Raw genomic sequence first — 16,977 nt, 5'->3', positions numbered from 1 at the left:
TCTTAAGGAACACGCTGGTTTGTGTTTGGCTTGGAGGATTTATAATTTATTTCAAACATGTTTCAGTGCTAAAAGGATCTACGTGATCTGCAAGCACAAAAAGAATTCAGCCTGAAGCGACAAGACACCTGTTCTCCTGTGTGTCGACTGCCGCCGACGCCTCTGCTGACTGAAAGCCAAAGACTGCTCATAGAAAGTAAAGTCAAGCTGATGAAAACCCTCAGCCCTGGATCTGAAAGTTCCCTCTCCTCACTCCTAGCATCTCATACCTTTGCACTGTCCCATCCACCAAGCTCTTAAAACACTGCCTGCACCTTGTGAACTTGTTCTCTGTACTTTCTGCTGGCTTTCTGAGTCATTTTTAAGTAAATAGTACTTCATGGAAAACCACTGAGTTCCCCTGAGCAAAGACCAAAAAAGAGGCCGGGTACAGTGACAGCAGAGGAAACTAAACTTAGACTGAAGAAGGTGTCAGAGTGCCTCAGAGCTGTTCCTGTTTGTGTGTCCATCCTCTGCACAACACAGTGTTTAATATGCGCGCTGTGCGTTTAAAAAGCACACACTCACACACACACACTGGCAGTATGTGGGCGTGGCTCTATAAGACAGTGAGCTGCTGTCAGAAACGCAGTTTGTTCTCTGAAGTCGTGGCAACAGAGCAAACTGCTGCAGAAGCGCGCACAGACCGCAGACTCATCAGATAACAGCGCCTCGTTTTTTCTCGTCTTTATCTCATCAGAGTTTGACGTAAAACGTGATTTTCTTCTTGTTCTTTTCCATTTCACTGTTTAAATTGTGAAACAGCTCGTGGGTGTGTGGCCGGGACACAGAGCAGCCACGGAGATGTGAGCACCAGCGTCCTGGGACGTCATCGAGGTCAGCAGTCATCAGCTGTGGACTGATACATGCGATCACTCCTGTGCGCCTCCCTTTGTGCATCTGCGCCTCTCGGGCACACTCGCTTTCATTTCTAACTTTTAACATGAACATTAAGATATGCGCACTTGTTGTAATTTGCGCCTGATCTACTTTAATAGCGCGTTCTGTTTTATTTATTTCCGAAAATCTGCTTTAAAAATTGCGCTTCAAAGTTGCTGTCGAGGATTTGTCGTTTGTGTTTGTTTTCCTGCGAGAATCCACTATTTAAAAGCGTGACACTTAGCAGTTTTTGCACGTCTCGTTCACGCGGAATTCGTAACCGGGGTCTTCAGTAATCATGCAGCGCGAACGCCTGCTCAAAGTTTTGGTGATCGGCGACCTGGGAGTTGGCAAAACGTCCATCATAAAGCGCTACGTCCACCAGGTGTTCTCTCAGCATTACCGGGCCACCATCGGAGTGGACTTCGCACTCAAAGTGCTCAACTGGGACCACAAGACAGTGGTGAGGCTGCAGCTGTGGGACATCGCCGGTACGTGAACCATACTGTTATTGTTTTGTGGGTGGAATATCAGCTAATGACACACCGCTGTTTGGCTTAGATGTACCTGCACAGGTTAATACTCACTCACTCACTCACTCACTCACTCACTCAAGAAACACTATCACGAAAAGTTTTAGTAGCAGATGCAGAGATGACAACTCTCCACTCAACCAAACCCAACGTAAATATCTGGATATTTTTCCAAAACACGTCAGATCCACACCAAATTTTATTGAGCTGTTCCTTTGCGCATGCGCTACGTTGCTACCAAGTTTCATGAAAATCGGCTGCTAATGACCATAGCAAACCAATGAAAAGTTAACTTCACCTTGTGGGGTTGTGTTAAAAAAAAAAAAAAAAAAGGGACTCTGTGTCCCTCTGTTTACAGACAGAACTACGCAAGTTTCAAACGTCCATCAAGGCTGAAAGGTCAAAGCTGTATCTCAGTAATGCCACAGTTAACTCTACTGTCATCTCAGCCACATACAAGTACACATGGAGACAAAAATATGAAGCTCAGGGTCCACGGTACACACAAAGTGCAATTAGAACAAGAAATAGAGACCAGTGCAAGGACAACAAGTAAGGAGGTAATAAGCCAGGAAAGTTGGGCTGCATGCATAATCTGTAATATAGCGTTGCTCGACCTACAGCGACTATAGAAAGATGTGACCAGTAATGTGCAACATATAATTGAAACAGGACCCGCATTTCATCAGGACTTCCTTTACAGATCCTCCAAAGAGCCGGTTGCTCCACAGGCATGCAGACAAATAGCACTGAAAACATGACCTTGGCCGAGTTCCCCTTTCACCAGCTGCAACAGCAGACTGATGTTTACTCAGAACTGCATCAATACTTGTAACCCAATAATACGAGCCCACGATTCTGAAGGCGTACTGCTGCAGTGAAAGCAAAGGGACTGACCACGTCATGTCATCCACCGCTGACTAAACATGACATAGAGAGAGAGAGCAGTGTGAGGGTCACAGTCACGTACAGCCGTCTTCATCCATAAACTTGGGGGTCATTTTGGGACAGTCACCTCAGGATTACTTACAGTAGAGTGTCTTGAACGCAGCACACGGCAGGGAAATATTCAAGACACGCAAGACGTTAGCTGCTGCCGTCGCACCTGAGCAGAGTCTGACACACAGATTCTTTAACCTGCCAGCTTCCTCGCATCGTCTGGATGTGAGGAAGTTCTGGGTAAAGTCTAGGGGGAAAAAAACATCTTTAGGAAAGTTCAAGACTGTAAACAATGTGTATAAGACGGAGACACAGTTAGAGGGACGAGACTGAGATGGTTTGGACATGTGAAAGAGAGGGACACTGGATATACTGGACAAAGCAGGAAGGCCACAGAGGAGTTTCATGGATATGATGGAGGAGGGTTGGTGTGATAGATGAGGATGCAGGTGATCTATTGTAGCAACAGAAGAAGAAGATGGGTTATGTTACTCAATCAACAACCTTAGAATATTTCTGAACCTGCAGTGTGTATTTGTTTTGTCCTGCATGATTATCACGCAGTCAGACTCCACTCCTGTGTAAGATACATGCACTGTGTTGCTTTGTGGAAAACTTTCTTTTAAAATGGCACAAATGTCAAAACTTACCCCCGTACAAAGATGCACTCTTTACAAGCAGACGTCTTGCATTCAGAATAAGTACAGATATCTGGAACGAGTCCCTCAAACACAGTTATTAGGTGAATTACATATTTTACTTCTGGTTCTGCAACATGTCATGTTGTAGATGGCTGAGGGGGAGATAACTGTGTTTACTTCCCCTCTGAATTTAGAGACACTTTCCTCTGACATCAGAAGCATAACGCAGCATAAAAGTAACAGAATCTTAAAGTCGAGTTGAGTAAATTCCCAGAAGCTCGGAGATCCCAGAGTGGACAGTGGTGTGCTGCTCCTGGAGCTGTGGCGTATGCCGATGCTGCAAGAGTAAGCCAACATGTTACAGCGTCAGGCATCTGTTAGAAAGTGCTGTGTAGCTCCTGCATACTTTAAAAAAGTACCACTATAGATCTAAACAAACTCACTCAAAGTTAAGCGAATGGATCTGCACTGTGCACAGTGCAAGTAAGCAGTAAACCCCAGAACAAATGTGAAGTAATCTGCATTTTCACACTCTTCAGCTGCTTTTTGCTGATGCATCTAACAGCTATGTTGCACGATTTGAGAAGTGGCCTTAAAAAAAAAAAAAAGTGGTCAGCCATCATTCCTGCAGAGGCACATAACAAGCTCTCTGTATTCAGCTTATGAAACCCTCCCATGTGTCTCTTTAATTACATGTAATTAGATTTTTGGGAACTCCTTTCTTTCCTGTCTCATAGCTGTCTCACTCTCACTCTCCCTCCCTCTCACTCACACACACACACACACACACACACACACACACACACACACACACACACACACACACGCTGTGTGTGCTGAGTCACGTGCCAGCTGATAAGAGTTATCATCTAAATGAAGAGGTCCGGCTGAGGCTGTTTTCCAGGTGGACTTTAGCAGCGAGGCAGGTCATGACTTTACAATGAAGCTGCTGCTGTCACACAAACAGCCGGCAGGTTGTCCTCACGGTGTGGATGTGGTGACCGTACAGCTGCTCTGTGCGGGCTTTTCTGGATGTAGGGAAGCCGGTTGTTCAGGGTCACGAGGAGCGTTTTCAAGTCACAAAGTCGACAAAGTTTTTGCATTTTCCCATTTGAATGTTTTATAGTTACAAATGTCAAGATAAAAAATGTGAGTTGGTGTATGTTCTTTTCAGGTCAGCCTTCACAGAGTGCTTTTACATAGACGTTCTGTCTGTATAGTCATTTTTTATAAGTTATAATCTCTTTTTTTTTGTGTAGAAGTTTCTGATATGGTGACATCACGACTTCCCTCACCCACAGGAAAACATCTTGTTTATTACTTTAACATGGTAGGCGTTGTGTGTGTGTGTGATAGACAGATTTTATTTTTGTTCTTGTTCTTGTTTTGTTTTTAGTCGCCATGTTTGCTTTCTATGCTGGTTCCATTCCATATTGGCTCCTGATTATTATATGGCTCGGGGTGCTAAAACCCCAACAATCAGATGACACCCCCATGAGCAAGCATTTTGGCAACAGAGGGAAAGAAAAACTCCCTCCTAACAGGAAGAAACGTCCAGCAGAACCAGGCTCAGGGAGCGGCTGCCATCTGCTGGGGGTGAGGGTGAAGACGGGGAAAAGACACGCTGTGGAAGAGAGCCAGATAATAATAATAATAATAATAATGCTGATTAAATGCAGAAGGGTGTATGAGCTGCCTGTTGGGTGGAGCTCTCACGTGGTGTTGGCTCTGCCTGTTGCATTGTCCACATAGGATGCAAGAGTGATGTCTCCTAGGAGCACAAAAAATAAAAGGATATTACACATGTTCTGGTTAACTTACATAAACTGTTATATACAAAAAATAATAATGATGTGTACATTTACCTTTGAGTGAACACCATCTCCTGGTTTTTAGATTGCCACACTTGCTTATTTTAAATTCTGAAAACATTGGTCATTGGTGGTGTTGACCTTTGACCTCAGACTAATAGTACTGATCAGATGGTGTGCAGAAAAAAACGAAAGGTACCATCTGCTTTTAGGAGACAGTTTGTGTGTGTGTGTTTGGGCTCATGTGCAGGGGTGTGTGTGTGTGTGTGTGTGTGTGTGTGTGTGTGTGTGTGTGTGTGTGTGTGTGTGTGTGTGTGTGTGTGTGTGTGTGTGTGTGTGTGTGTGTGTGTGTGTGTGTGTGTGTGTGTGTGTGTGTGTGTGTGTGTGTGTGTGTGTGTGTGTGTGTGTGTGTCAGATGCTCCACTGCTGATTCAGCAGTATATTGGGATCATGTGGAGCAAGTTAGTTTCCAGGATAGAGAGTTAAATGTTCACACACATGCTTCTCTCATTTGCGACAAATTTTTGTTTGGTTTTTTTTTTTAACAAGTGAGGGTGTCTGTCAGCAGTGAGAAGAGCATGTGCAGTACCAGTTCCTGTTTTTAAAAAAAAAAAAAAAAAAAAGTGTCTTATTGTGCTGTAAAACCAGGGCTAAATGCTTGATACTGACAAAGATATCAGTTATTATTATGAAAAGTGACCAGTTTTAATATTAATGTTGTGACCTTCAGAAACTGATGTGATCACCCAAGCTATCATCACTTTAGATGGCTTGGGTGGGCTGGTGCTGTGGCATCTCTCAGACTCTGGCTGGTCTGTTGGGCTTTTTTGTTTTCATTGTTGGTTGAGTGAGGTGCTTGTGCTGGCCTTTGAGAAATCCAGCTGGACTACTATTGCAGTGGGGAAGACGGGTGCTGGCCTTCGGTGCGGGGTTGCAGTCAACACGGGTCCCGGATCCACTGTTCCTCGCCTCCTCGAAATGGGGGGTGCTTTGCTGACTCTCTCCTTCCAGGCGTAGTCCTCTCCTCCCCCTACTTCCTCTGACAACACATCACTCACACACATAGGACTGGTTGGACCATTCAAGTGTCTTTGCTGGGTGTGATGTGTGGTCATGTTTCTTTTTAGTGACACCATAGTCATTACATCTCACCATACATGTAGGACCTCTGGAGGCAGGAGCACTACCCAGAGGTAGGTAGGCGGGGCTGCGTGGCAGACTGCCTTTCAATTTTACATAAAACGTAGAGATTGAGGCTTTTAGGGATATGCATTGATAAGCACTGCTTACCCACAATCTCTGGCTCGTGTCATATTTCTCCCTCTAGTTTTACTCACTTTCTGCCTCTCAGTGTGGCTAGGTCTGGGTCTGTAACGTTACCATCTCTCAAACTCATTTTTCAAGTATGTTCTATGACAAACACACAGACACTCATATCCTATCATATGCTGCGAACACACAGCAAAATTGTGTATTTGTTTATGTACCTCCCTCTGTTTTGTCTTTTTTGGTGCTGTTGGAGCAGTTGGAGACCCAGTTTTGTCCGTTCACCCTTGACTTTTTCCCCAACTCCCATTCTTCTCTCCTTTTTTTTCCTCCCCCTCTTCTTTTTCTATTTCTCTGCTTTCGTTTATCTTTTGCTTATCTATCTTATCTTATCTTATCTAAGGGCGATTCTGGGCTAAAACTTTTAGGGAGGCCCAAATGTCTCTCACCAAGCTGGCCTTTACCTGTTCCAGCATAACAGCCACAAGACAATAATATGAATAATAAAATAAAGTATATGAATAAAACAAAAATATTATCGAGAGGAGCATACAGAGAGTCAAGAGTGCTCCTCTAGGGAAAGCAAATATGTTTGGCACAACAAAGCATTCAGACCATAATTCTTCTTGCTTCAACTGTTTGATGTAAAAAAGAAAAAGTCTGTACTGTAAATTAACGTTGGCCTGGGTTTGTCTTCTGTTTTCTTTAAAAAGGCCAGGAACGATATGGCAACATGACCCGTGTGTACTACAGAGAGGCCGTGGGTGCGCTCGTCGTCTTCGACATGACCCGGCTGTCCACGTTTCAGGCCATCCTTAAATGGAAAGGAGACCTGGACTCAAAGGTAAAATATCAGAGATGAAGGAGGTGGAGAACTGAGAAGAGGAGTGTGGTGGGAATAAGGCACGGCGAGTCCACGGGTCACAGTTTTGAGCCATCTTTATTGACCGCGGCTGCAGCTCTCGGCTGTCAGCTGCACATGTCATGAATCAGGTTGTAACTGATCTCAGAGCAGTGAAAGCAGAGTTAGAGGCAGCACATCAGGTTAAAATGAAAGACCAACATTTCTCCACAGTATGCATGTGCTTTGTCTCTTAGCTTGAAAACCTCTAGCCATTGTTAGCAGGATACCTATGCCTGTAAAACTGATGCACGGCATATTTCAGTGGAACCTAAGCCAAGCGGAGTTGAGCCTCCTTCCAGAGACTGTGGTCCACTGTGCCAACAACATGTCAGTAATTTAAACGATAGATGCAAACAAGCAATAGGAGAAGCTTAATGACAGAACACTGTCTGAGATAAAAGGAGAGTGCTCACTTTACTTTGGCTTTAATTGATGTCTATTTTTATATTTTACTGAACAACTGCCTGCCTTGTTTGTGTTGATGGAAAGCCACTGCTTAAAGTTAAATGTTGTGTTTTCATCCTGATTTAGCTAAAAAAAAATAACAATTAAAAAAAGCTGTTTCTCAATAGTTGTGCATCCCCTTCTCTGTTTTCCTGTTGTTGGTGGTGTTTTCTTTTTAATGTCACTTTTGCTTGTTCAATTCATTTTGGAAGTACTGTATTCAGGATGGCTAGCCTAGCTTGTGACTCAGCAATGTCAGGGAGAAAGCAGCAGGTGAGATAAAGACAGTTATATTCTACACATATAATTTTGTTATGATATATGTTTTGATAATATATGTATTCAAGATCTAAAAATAATAACAATTAAATTTTTGTACATTTTGTGTCTTGTTTCTTGTTGAGTTTTTTCTTGATTTCCCCTGATTCTCAGAATCCCCGTTTGCTAATCTGGCCTATTTTCCAGTTTGGTCATGAGGAAGCAGTCCTCAAATGACCTGCTAACTTTCAGCTTAGTATCAAATGACCGACAGCTGACTGACTGACTGATTTCATTTGCCACTTCAAAGCAGTAGAAGTACTTTACACAAAAGTGAAAAGTGAAGTTGTTTTGTTTTTTTTCTTTTACACATCCAGCAGTTAAAGAGCTATATTTGGAGGTGTATTTCTTTTTTTTAAATCTTCGTTTTAAAATGTTTTTCACTGAAAAAGAAGAGACCTGAATAAAGACATTCAGGAGAAGAAAAACAAGTATAAAACAAAGACCGCAAGTCAAGGCTATATATAGCATGTGTATATGTGTATTTCCTTGTGAGAAATGTCTCCTTTGTTACTTACAGTGTTTTACCAGCTTGATGCTAACTATGTTCAAAGATCTTCAGTGAGGTTGAGAGCTTATTCTGGACAGATACAAATTATGCTTTGAGGGCTATAAGATGGGGAAAAAGCATATTTGCATACAGGACAGCTTAACATTGAAACACTGAGCTGAAACTGAGTGAAACTAATGCTGAGCAGGGGCTGCAGACAGAGGCCAATCCCTGCAAGCAATCCCTTTTATATTGTCATCTCATTCTCAGTGCCCTCTATCTATCAACTATGTAATAGATAGCCAAGTCAGTATTTTTTTTTTATCACTGTATTACAAGCCTGATGCCTCTCTGATATCGATATAGATAAATAAATAGGCATAACAAAACAGACACATGTCATCACTGAATGCTGCTTTATCCCTTCACAAACTGCAGATTACGGTGAAGTACATCAAATTGAGGCTCATCTACTCGAGTCTGTGAGATTAGACAGGTCTTTGTTGCTTCATCATGAATTATTTTCGTAAATTTTTATTGCATTTCTTTATCCGTCTTCCTCTGGGATTCATTAGGTTGCCCTCAGCAATGGGAGGCCAGTTCCAGCCGTTCTGTTGGCCAACAAATGTGACCAACGGCATCATGGTTTGTGCCCCAAGCTGCCCAAACTGGAGAACTTCTCCAAAGAGTATGGATTTGTCGACTGGTATGAAACCTCTGCCAAGGCAAGATGTGATTATTTTCTGTTTCTTGCTTCTGCTGTCAGTGCTGCTTTCATATACACTGATTTCTGCTGTCATCGGGGCCTTGTAGTTTATGCTTGTAGTTTATGCTTGTAGTTTAGTGTGTGTAGCATGTGTATATATGTCTGTGTGTATCTCTTCCTCAACTGGTGTGCCAATCTTAACAAAACTTTGTATGATTATCATCACATGTACAGTGATTATTACGATTATCATTCTGATTTTTTGGATTATTATGATCAATGTTTTTTCAAAAAAAGAAAGGGGAAAAAAATTTTTTTTTCTTAAATTCCAATTCTTCAGATTTCCATATTCATTACTCGCCTGCAAATCTGATGTCACGTTCTCTGTTTGCGTTTGTTTCACGTGTCACGATCAGCGTATGTCCCCATTTGTAACTTAACGGTCACCAAAGTTTGTATCCAGGGGAAAATTTAGTTTTTTGACCAATAAATACAGAATGAGAAATTTAAAAAATGTCGTAGGCAGCTAGTAATGTAATGCTGTAAAAATGTTTATTTCTGCTGCACAGTTATGCATTTTAACCTGGGAGTCAATGGGGACCGACTCGCTTTTAGAGGCAGCCTCAAGTGGCCACTAGAGGAACTGCAGTATACAGCACGCCCGCGATGGCTTCATTTTTTTTCTTAGCCCTGGTGTCATGAATCAAATGAGTGTTTGGAACCCAAATTCAGGTGGGTTCTAGGTAAAGCTTTATTTTGATTTGTTGAATTTCCACCAGAAACACAAACACGATCCAAAACTTGGTGGAAAACACACACAGAGGAAGTTAACAAACGCTGAAACAACGACTGAGAGGAAGACTGCGCTATGTATGCACAAGGGTAACAAGAGGCAGGCGACAGTAATCTAAGACAATGAGACAGAAAGGGAAGTAAAACTAAACACGCTCTAGAGACAAGACAACTATTAATATAAAACAGGAAGTGAGAACTGTAACTAAACGGAGAACCACCGACAATTAAAAGAACGTCGCTGTCTTCTCCAGGAAACGCTCAGAATGAATAAAGCTGAGATATATTTAATTTAGAAAAAAACAAAAGACTAAAATACTCCAGGAGCTATTAAGCTTAATACGGATGTGCTGCTGTAACAATTGAACAATTGGGATTAAAAAATTGTCTACCAAAGCAACAATTCAACCCCAAAGCTTCAAAAGCCCACAGTCTGACCCGGGGTCATGACACCCAGAGGGTACAACTAGGTCTCATCAACTAAAATTTGAAAACGGTGTTGTCAGCACCGTGTCAATACATACTAGCCCTTTACAAAAATAAAGCATGTCTTCTTCTAGGCTGTTAGAAGAAAAGAAGTTAGCTACATCAGGTTATCCGGTCTTTAAGTGATGATGTGATGAATCCTGCTTCTGGGCCCAAAGTAGTCTGCATTTAATAAAGCTGATGTGTTTTTAACATGTTTTAATGCTTTGTATCTTGTTCTATTTAATCTCAACAAGCCTCTAAAAACAGTCAGTGATCACTGTCGGTTTCTCTCGGTTTTTATTACTGCTAATCATTTTAAAGCCCAGTTTTTAAACCCTTAAGATGCAACTACAGCCCAGGTCATGCAGCAGTATATTAATGACTAACCTCGTATTGTGGATGGATTATCTCGGTGGTTCTCCTGACTGATGTTTTGGTCCGTTTACAACATCCTGCCATGCGATTGCATTTGCCCCTAACCATTGGGAACCCTCACATTAACTTTTATCGAGTGGAAAAAAAGGCCTCCGTACGTTAGCGTTCCTCCTCCAGCTTTACTGTTTATGTTATGTTAACATAGCTTTCTCACGCTAGCGATCACGTAGCACATCATTATATACCAGCTAGCCCAACTTCAGTAACCCTACAAACGTCACTGCTGTTTAGTTTTCTGTCTTCACTTATGTTGGAAGTGATAGCAGAGCTGTACGTTTTAATTTGTTTCTGAAATCTCTCAGTCAGAACATGTTATATTAAATTTAGATGGGAGCTAGCGAGCTAACTCCCTGCTAACTTCTAACTCCGTTAAATGTTATAAATTCCGTTTTCATGGATGCCTGGATGTTAAACTTAATTGTTACACCTTGTAGAGCAGAACACTGATCATTTTATTACAGATGCGAGAATTTAGACAGTTTTTCAACTCTCAGTAATGCTGCAGTGATCATTTGACATGGGGACTTGCAGCAGAGTTTGGGCCCAGACATGGGTAATGACGTCAGACTTAAAGACCGGATAGTTGAATGCCATGTTCACATAATATCCAGTTATATAAGTTTTCAATATTCAGTCACAGCTGGCTCTCGTAGCTGCCAACTTGGATAATCCAATTAGTTAATATAAGCTAAAAGTACCAACAGAAAAACTTTGAATTCAATTAAATCTTAAAAGGGAAAAAAAAGTGAGGACACGGCGCTTACTGTGGCTCATCTGTTGATCAAATTTATTTAAATTATTAAATTGAAGGTGGAAGGCTGGAAGCACAGCTTATTGTTCACCTTAGAGAACCTTCAAAGCCTCATGTCCTCCTTTTACCCGTTACATAACAGAAACAACTTTACTCATAATGAAATAAAAAATGTAAAGACACACACACACACACACACACACACACACACACACACACACACACACACACACACACACACACACACACACACCCCTCAGCAACTGAGGAGAGCTCTAGTAGACTTTAGTCAGTTTCCTTTTTTAGTAGATGTTGTAGACAATGAAGAGAATGCTACATTTCACTGTTTGTTTTACTCTTTTACTCGATGTCAGCAAGAGCTGAGATCCCTAATACGGTCATCACAGGCACACATAAGCTCCACCCCTTGCTGTTACAACCCTTTGTTTCCAGTGGGCACCCAATCAGAAAAAAGATCCCTTAAAGAGAAGGTGATCTGACAGAGAAGGGATTTAAATGATGACAATGAGAAGATCTTTATTGTCATTAAATGAACGAGCATACAGAAATATTTCGTCTCCCTACAGTTCACAAGACCCACAAGAAAATAGGAATTGCTCCTAAAGGGCTGCAATAGAAAACCAGTAAATGGCACATTGGTAATAAATAATAATAAAATGAGTTGACATAAGAGGAACAGTGTGGCAACTTGTTAAAGCAATCACATGATTTTGTGGAGACTGATTCAAATGCACGATAGTGTTTGTTAGGGTAGTTGTATGATTTTGTACAGTTAGAGGGAAAGTTGTGAACAGGGAACGTCCTGGGTGAGAGGTATCTCCTGAAACTCAAGATATTCTCCTCAGTGTTGTAGACTCTCGCCAAGGCCGAAAGCTGCATTTAAAAAACAAAAAACAAAACAAAACATGTCCTGAGCTGTACATCTTTCAAACCATATGGTGATGGCATAGCTGAACACGTTCTTTATTGCACATCTTTGCATTGTTGGGTTTTTTTTTGTTTTTTGTTTGGGGTTTATTTGTTCGGATCCTCAGGAAGTATATCTGTGCTTTGTTTGTGACTGCTAATGTGTCTCTTCCCTGTTAGATCATTTTTGCTGCACCAAGGCAACCACACACCAAGTCAACTGTAAATCATGCAAAGCAAATTTAGTAGAGTTCAAGGACAAAATGAAGTTGAAGCTGTGGGTTCCAATAGATCACCATTCCATTGAAAATGCGCCCTTTTCCAGCTGTTCTGGACTCTGCAGACATGTGCGCAGAGATGCCCAAACCTCCCTGTCCTCAGCCACCTCCTCCAGCTCTTAGAGACAAAGCACTGAGATGTTCCCAAGCCGGTCCTGGGGTAGACCCAGGACACCAGTGTGTCCTAGGTTCACACCAGGACATACAGGAAGCGGCTCACTTAGGAGGCATCCAGGAAACATTCTAGTCAGATGCCCAAAACATCTGAGCTGGCTCCCTTTGACGGATTAGCACCTCCGAAATGACCAAGTTCCTAACTCTATCAATAAGCTGAGCCCAGCCACCCTTCAGAGAAAGCTTGTTCCTGCTGCTTGTGTACATTATCTCTTTCTTTGGGTCATTACCCAGAGCTCTTTTAAATCCAAACAACAGTTTTAGTCATTCGTCCAAGTTTTTCCTGATTGATTAAGCTCCTTAAGACAACCCTTAAATACTTAAATGGACAATACAGTGGATTTTACTGTTAAGACATTTCTCTATTTCTACCTCCAGTGACCTTCTCCAACCCTTCAGCTTCATCCTATCTCTCTTTCTCTCCCCAGGACAACACCAACATCGACGCTGCCATCACATGTTTGGTGAAAAGCATCATGTCTGTGGAGGAGGAGAGAGCGTTGGGTGAAGCCACCAGCGGCGCCGATAAGGGGGATCCTGATGGCAACGTTCTTGTTCTGCCTCGCTTTGACTACAACACGACGGAGAAGGGACTCGGTGGATGTGCGGGGTGCCTGTCAATTAAACCGAAACAAGACCAGGACTGAAGGACTGTCTGAACCAAAAGACTGCAGGGACATGCAGAGGATGGTGTGGATGACTCTGCTCTCCGTCACTTTCTCCTCACTGACTTTTCCTGAGATAATTTAATATAAATGTTTTTGTTTTTTAAAGATTTTTCAGGAAAAAAGATCTATCAAACACTTTTTTAACCAAATAATGAAGTTTTTATATCAAACTGATTCAAAATGAGTTCAGTCATTGCAACAATGTGTTATTCGGAGAATGTGATAAATAGCATTTTTTTTATGGCTTTGAAAGGCAATTGGTACACGGGATTTAAAAAGTTGAGATCCTAATGAAGGATATTTGTCAAAATAATATTTTCCCAAAATTTGTATTTATCTTGTCTGATACTTTTAAGGGTTTTTTGCTTTGATGCTTCTATTGTAGCAGAGACAGCAGGTATGTGAAATTTACAGCTCTGTCCACCGGTGTTTTTTAGTCTTTAAATTGCTTTGAGTTATAACTGCTTTGTAAGTTACTACTGTTTGCCTTAGAGCAGTGCCAAGTAGCTCCTTATTGTTCATTTTTAATATTTAATTAATAATTAAAAAGATTTGTTGTGTTCTGTATTTGATCTTTATTTGTTAAAAAACAACTTTACAAAATACCCCATTTTATACATAATGTTTATGGGGGTGGTTGTGTTCAGCTAAAGGACATGAGTTTAAAGGCAGTTGTATATGCTTTTGACCACTAGTGGTGCTAGAGCAGTGGTTTTCTTCCTGTTTATATCTCAAGATCCTATCTGTCTGAGATTGAAGAGGGGTATTTGAATTGTGCTTTTCACGTAAGCTGTAATGTATAGCGTATTATTAGCCAAGAAATATACCAAAGTGTGAGTTTATATGCAGCTTAAGGAGACAGCTGGTAGATGTCAGCCACGGACATATTAAGAATGGAATAGGGTTCATCTATGCTGCCACTTTTTCTGCCATAATTGTTACAATACTGCAACAAAAAAGCATTTTCCATGTCAAACACCAGACTGTTGATAATTATTATTGATTGTGAATTTTGACTATTTGGTTTGGCAGACCTCCCCAGCTCAGCTGAGAGGAGACCGGCAAGGAAGCAACATGAAAGCAAACCTGGAGCCCAGAAACTGAAATAGACAAGCAGTCTTTGAGTTTGGTGTCCACTTCTCTTCAATACTAATGATCTATGCAGGTTTGAACATAATTACCAAAGTGGTTTGATGAGAAACAAACTGCATTGTTAAGTCTTTGTTCCTAGGACACGGTTGTGTTTGTCTAAGGCAAAAAGTACAAGTCTTACCAAAGTTTTAATCCCTAACACTGTTCTATTCTATAGATTTTCCCTTGTTTGCATCCATCCTTTAAATTACTTCCATCTTGTGGCTGCAGTGGCTGTCATGTGTGGAAGCAAGCTGGACTCGAACCCCACTGAAATATGTAGCACCCCTTAATTTCATGGCGATGTCGGTGGGCAAGCTGAGAGACCGACAAATGTTTCTGATTGTGTATTGTTGATAAATCAGACAAGCTGCTGCTGCTGGCTCAGGTTTCACTCCTCTGAGATCAGTTACCATCTGCGCTTTGTGTGGAAACAGCACTGGCGAGTAACCAAGCCCTCTAGGATTCATCCTGGTAACAGATAAGTTTCCTCTTACTAAACATCATGCAGTATGGAAACATTTTCAATATCTCCTTTAGTACATTAGCAAAGAAAGCCTTGCTGGTGCAGGGGAGACATCGGCTCTTGCAGCAGGTCTTGGTGAGCGCTCAATTATCCAGTTAAGGAAAACCCACAAAGTTGACTCGTAGCGTTTTCAGTGTGAGAAACGTCGTTCATCCAAATGATTTCTTCAAGTGTCAGCGTCTCTGCTGGTCTGTCTGCTAAAGTCACCACACACTACTGCATCACTGCCATGGTCGCCACTTTTTTTTTTCTCGTTTAATTTAAGCAAATTTGGGTTATTTAACCTCCATTATCTCTGGGGTCTCCCCATTTTGCCTAAAATATTATAAACCGAAGGCAATCCAACCAAATGTTCATATTTGATGAGCTGGAAGAGAAAATGTGTTTTTAATTGTCCACCGAATTAAAACGTAATTGTGCTAAATTACGGTAAACTGATAGTGAGCATACGTAAACAAAGGAGATCCACCGGCGTTGCTGTCAACTGTCCCTGTTTCTTCTTCACTAACAATAAACATTTGCTTTTTTAAATTATGTAAATTGTGTTATTTAACACATGTCAAAACTTACAACTTTAAGCAATCTTATCCCACAACAGTGCTTCAGTGAAGCACAATAGTCATGCTTTTTCACTGCGCATGCTTTGAACAGTGGTAATTGTGTCAGATTATATATGATGGTCTGTGAAGAAAACGTTTCTTTCTACCACCAGCCTGTTATATTCATGGTTGCATACAGTCTGACCGTTTATTGATGCTCTTCTCAGCAGGAGATCTCTTGATCACTTGACGTTTGATCTCCAGCTGTGATGCTGTAAAGATTCGTTTATGCTACACGTAATAGCCGTGTATTTGTTTTTGTTTTAGTTTTGTTTTCTTACTCGTTCAGGAGAATACTGCAGCAATTACCAGCAGTGTAACAACAAGCAGAAGCGGACATGGCTGTGTAATGGCGTTAGTGGTGGTGCACAAAGCAACCAGTGTATACAGGTATACGCTTTGGTCATTAGCAGGAACTCTTCCTGTTTGTTGGGAATTGTAGTTATTAATGTGCACCGCTATTAATGTGCGCAAAACGGGCGATGTGCAATAGATCACAGTACTGTCCAAACATCTTTGGCCACAACTCATTTCTGTATATTTATTTGGGAAAGTGTAGTATATAAAGCACAAACCAGAGTTTGTATAATTGTACTTCTCTCCTGGCCTCCTCCAGACTTTGACAAAAATGTCAAATTTGGATTAATCAGCTCATCAGACAACAGGGGTTTTCAGTAATTTCCATACCTCAGCCTTTTCTCGACCTTAAGAATAGTTTCTTTACAGCCCCCCTTTCACTGACCATTGATGAGGCTTCAGTGATCAGCTGAAAGGCCAGATGTATCTCTCACATCCTGATCCTGGTGAATTCTCAATGATAACTGAATTATTGATGTAAAATTAAAATCATGGAGCAACTAAATTAAAGTCAGATTGAAGATGGTGATAAACACTCCAATAACGCCCCCTGGTGTTTTATTTGTAATATTACAATTATGGAGAAGGAAACAATAACGAGGAGCACTGTATAGTGTACCATTTAATCAGCATCAGCTGCTTTATTCTCCCTGATATAATCAGGTAAATTATAATTGTGTCAGTTAAAAATAGAAAAGCTTGAACATTTTTGCAGCTTTTACTTCTTTTCCATTCTTTACTTTTACATCCTTCCAGAGAAATACATGTAAAATTACATAGAAACAATCAGAGTTCCTGTTACTCTACATCTCCACACAGACATAGCAGTGCTGCCCTTCCCTCACAGCTAACAGTAATGCTATTTTAGTACAGGCTCTGGTTTTATCTCATATTGATTATT

The 16,977-nt window shown here is 41.3% G+C and overlaps 1 protein-coding gene across 1 annotated transcript; it reads left to right on the top strand.

Annotated features, from left to right (window-relative positions):
- Positions 1–607: 607 nt before the first annotated feature.
- zgc:162171 (uncharacterized protein LOC565931 homolog) lies at positions 608–14,030 on the top strand. Its single transcript, XM_031735503.2, has 4 exons — positions 608–1,409; positions 6,822–6,952; positions 8,840–8,989; positions 13,224–14,030. Exons 1-4 carry the CDS (start codon positions 1,217–1,219, stop codon positions 13,440–13,442), a joined length of 693 nt encoding a protein of 230 aa, XP_031591363.1. The 5' UTR covers positions 608–1,216; the 3' UTR covers positions 13,443–14,030.
- Positions 14,031–16,977: the final 2,947 nt, after the last annotated feature.

This window comes from Oreochromis aureus, linkage group 3 (genome assembly GCF_013358895.1).
Source record: "Oreochromis aureus strain Israel breed Guangdong linkage group 3, ZZ_aureus, whole genome shotgun sequence".
Taxonomy (NCBI): domain Eukaryota; kingdom Metazoa; phylum Chordata; class Actinopteri; order Cichliformes; family Cichlidae; genus Oreochromis; species Oreochromis aureus.
Note: the sequence above shows the minus strand (reverse complement) of the source record. Positions and strands in the feature narration are given on the sequence as shown.

Excerpts from the sequence above, each read along its gene's own strand:
- zgc:162171 (XM_031735503.2), top strand. The coding sequence starts at position 1,217 with ATGCAGCGCGAACGCCTGCTCAAAGTTTTGGTGATCGGCGACCTGGGA. Across the intron at positions 1,410-6,821 it reads GCAGCTGTGGGACATCGCCG|GCCAGGAACGATATGGCAAC; the intron begins GTACGTGAACCA and ends TTCTTTAAAAAG. Across the intron at positions 6,953-8,839 it reads AAGGAGACCTGGACTCAAAG|GTTGCCCTCAGCAATGGGAG; the intron begins GTAAAATATCAG and ends GGGATTCATTAG.